Source organism: Octopus bimaculoides, chromosome 26, assembly GCF_001194135.2.
Source record: "Octopus bimaculoides isolate UCB-OBI-ISO-001 chromosome 26, ASM119413v2, whole genome shotgun sequence".
Classification (NCBI taxonomy): Eukaryota; Metazoa; Mollusca; class Cephalopoda; order Octopoda; family Octopodidae; genus Octopus; species Octopus bimaculoides.
Window position 1 is genome coordinate 200,923 of NC_069006.1, and position 2,539 is coordinate 203,461.

The following is a 2,539-nucleotide window of genomic DNA, read 5'->3' on the forward strand; positions in this document are numbered from 1 at the left end:
GGCTGCTATTTCTAGCAAAGTCAACTGATCACGTAGAGGACCCCTTGATGAGTCTTATGAGAGTAGGTGAGGGGGGAGCAGTGGTGACAAGAATCAGGAGTAGCAGGGTGAGATATAAAGTACTGAGCAGTGGTAGGGAGGAGTGGCAGTGTGAGAGAGAGAGAGAGAAAGCAAAGGGGAGTCAATGGTGAAGAGTAGCGGGATGAGAGATAAGATAGAGAAAAGTGGTAAGGTGGGAAGAGAGACTGGCGAGGAGTATTAGGGTGAGAGACAAGGTGGGGAGGAGTTGTGGGAGGTGACAAGAAGAATCAGAAGCAGTGGGATGAGAAAGTAGGGAGGAGAGGTAAAGTGGGAGGAGTAACAAAGTGAAAGAGAAAGCATAGAAGAGTGATAAGGTGGGAGGAGAGAATGATGAGGAGTAATGATTGAGTGAAAGGGAGAGTACTTACAGTTTGCATGAGGGTTGATTCAGCATTGGCAACCAGAACGAAGACATCTGCATCCAAACAGTGAGCATCAATCCAGTTGTCAAGATCAGGGGACACATCAATGCCAGGGCTGAGAGAGAGAGAGAGAGAGAGAGAGAGAGAGAGAGAGAAAATTGAACACACAGCAATAAACCATCACCATTTTCACAATCTGCTCTGCTGCCATGGCTTGCAAAGTGATGTTTTGAGGTTTTGGCTGCTATATTTTAGCCACCCCTTATCACACGTGGGGATGCAGTATTTATCAGAGTGTTTATCCCGGTTTTAAAAAATTGTGACACGCTGTCTGTGTCGGAAGGGACATGGCTGTGCAGTCAAGCAGCTCACTGTCCAGCCGTAAGGTTTCAAGTCCAGTCTCACTGCACAACACATTGGGCAAGTGTCTTCTACCATGGCCCAGGGCCAACCAATGAATTGTGAGGGAATTTCGTATGCAGAAACTGTAAGGAAACCCATCATGCGCATGTGTGTGTGTTAATGTTTGTCCCCACTCCACTGTTGGTTCGTTTACATTCTTATAACAACAAAAAAGACCGATAGAATAAGTACCAGATTTAGAAAAAACAAGTACAAGGGTTGACTGAAGCCCTTCACGGTTGTGCTCCAGCATGACCGCAGTCCAGTGAGTGAAACAAGTAAAAGAAAAAAGATAGGATGGATGGACACACACACACACACACACATTGTATGGTTAAGAAGTTTGCTTCTCAATTCTTCTGCTCTGGTTTCAATCCCACTATACGGCACCGTCGATGACTGCCTTCTGTTCTACTAGGGCCCTGGCTGGCACCTCCAAAGCCATATTATGCTTTTAGTCCCTTACTTGTTTCAGTCATGCTGGAGCACTGCTTTAAGTTTTAGCTGAACATATAGACTCCAGGACTTATTTTTTAAGCCTAGTACTTACCCTATTGGTCTTTTTTGCCGAACCGCTAAGTTATGGGGATGTAAACACACCAACACCGGTTGTTAAGCAGTGATGGGAGGGGGACAAACACAGACACAAATATACATATGACAGGTTTCTTTCAGTTTCCGTCTACCAAATCCACTCACAAGGCTTTGGTCAGCCCGTGGCTATAGTAGAAGACACTTGCCCAAGGTGCCATGAAGTGGGACTGAACCCGGAACCACGTGGTTGGGAAGCAAGCTTCTTACTACACAGCCACTCCTGGACATAATATATGTTAGAAAATATAATAATATATTTTGAAATGATTTAACAACAATAATATATTTTGAAATGATTTAACAACAATAATATATTTTGGAACTAATTAACTGCAATGTAAAAGGAATAATGCATTTTCTCCTTTTTATAATAATATATATACATACACACACACACGTAATGTTATAGTCAGTATTCAGCCACTGTTGTTGGCATTCTTGTCTCAACTTTTCCACTAATTTTCCACATTTCACAATGTTTTCTAGTGTCACAGACAACAATCCGAGAATGGAAAGACCCCTCACACCCCCCACACAGAAAATGGAAGAAACCCTGGCACCAAGCATAGAGAAATGGCAGGACTTCCTGCACCGGGGATACAAAAAGTTGCTTTCTTTCTTTCTCTTACCTGTCAACTAGGATTACATCTTCTTTGAGCAGGCGGCACTTGTCTTTTGGCCAAAGAATCCGTATGCACGCATTTGAATCAAGCTTTAAGTTGCTGAGGGCGTGGGCCAATTGCTTGATGTCCTGAGGAGAGAAAGAGAGAGTAAAGTAACCAGTGAGGACTTCCAAAATATGATCTTGGGAACCTGTTCTGTTTATAACAAAAAGACACAACAATGAGAAATAGTTGGAGAGAGAGTGAGAGGAGTGGAAGAGTGAGGAGGAGGAGGAGAGTGAAAAAGAAAAAAAGGGACAGTGAGAGAGAGTGAGAAAAGGAGCAAGTGAGAGAGGGAGTGAAAGAGAGAGCGCAGGAGCGAATGAAAGAGCAGGAGCGAGTGAATTGAGAGCGGGAGCGAGAGAGGAAGCAAGTGAGTGAGAGTGGGAGTGAGTGAGTGAGAGTGAAAGTGAGTGAGCGGGAGCGAGTGAGAGTGGG

At 44.2% G+C, this 2,539-nt stretch overlaps 1 protein-coding gene across 3 annotated transcripts in view; it reads right to left on the reverse strand.

Moving 5' to 3' along the window:
- LOC106881618 (mitofusin-2) overlaps positions 1–2,539 on the reverse strand; it is a 52,515-nt gene that overhangs the window by 33,990 nt on the left and 15,986 nt on the right. For all 3 annotated transcript variants that reach the window (XR_008266864.1, XM_014932083.2, XM_014932082.2), the window contains exons 5-6: positions 2,069–2,190; positions 450–558 (exon numbers count right to left, since the gene is read on the reverse strand). Coding sequence is in view for 2 of the 3 variants with exons in the window: in XM_014932083.2 (XP_014787569.1) it covers positions 450–558; positions 2,069–2,190 (231 nt within the window). In the remaining variant the exon portion in view is untranslated. The remainder of the gene's footprint in view (positions 1–449; positions 559–2,068; positions 2,191–2,539) is intronic.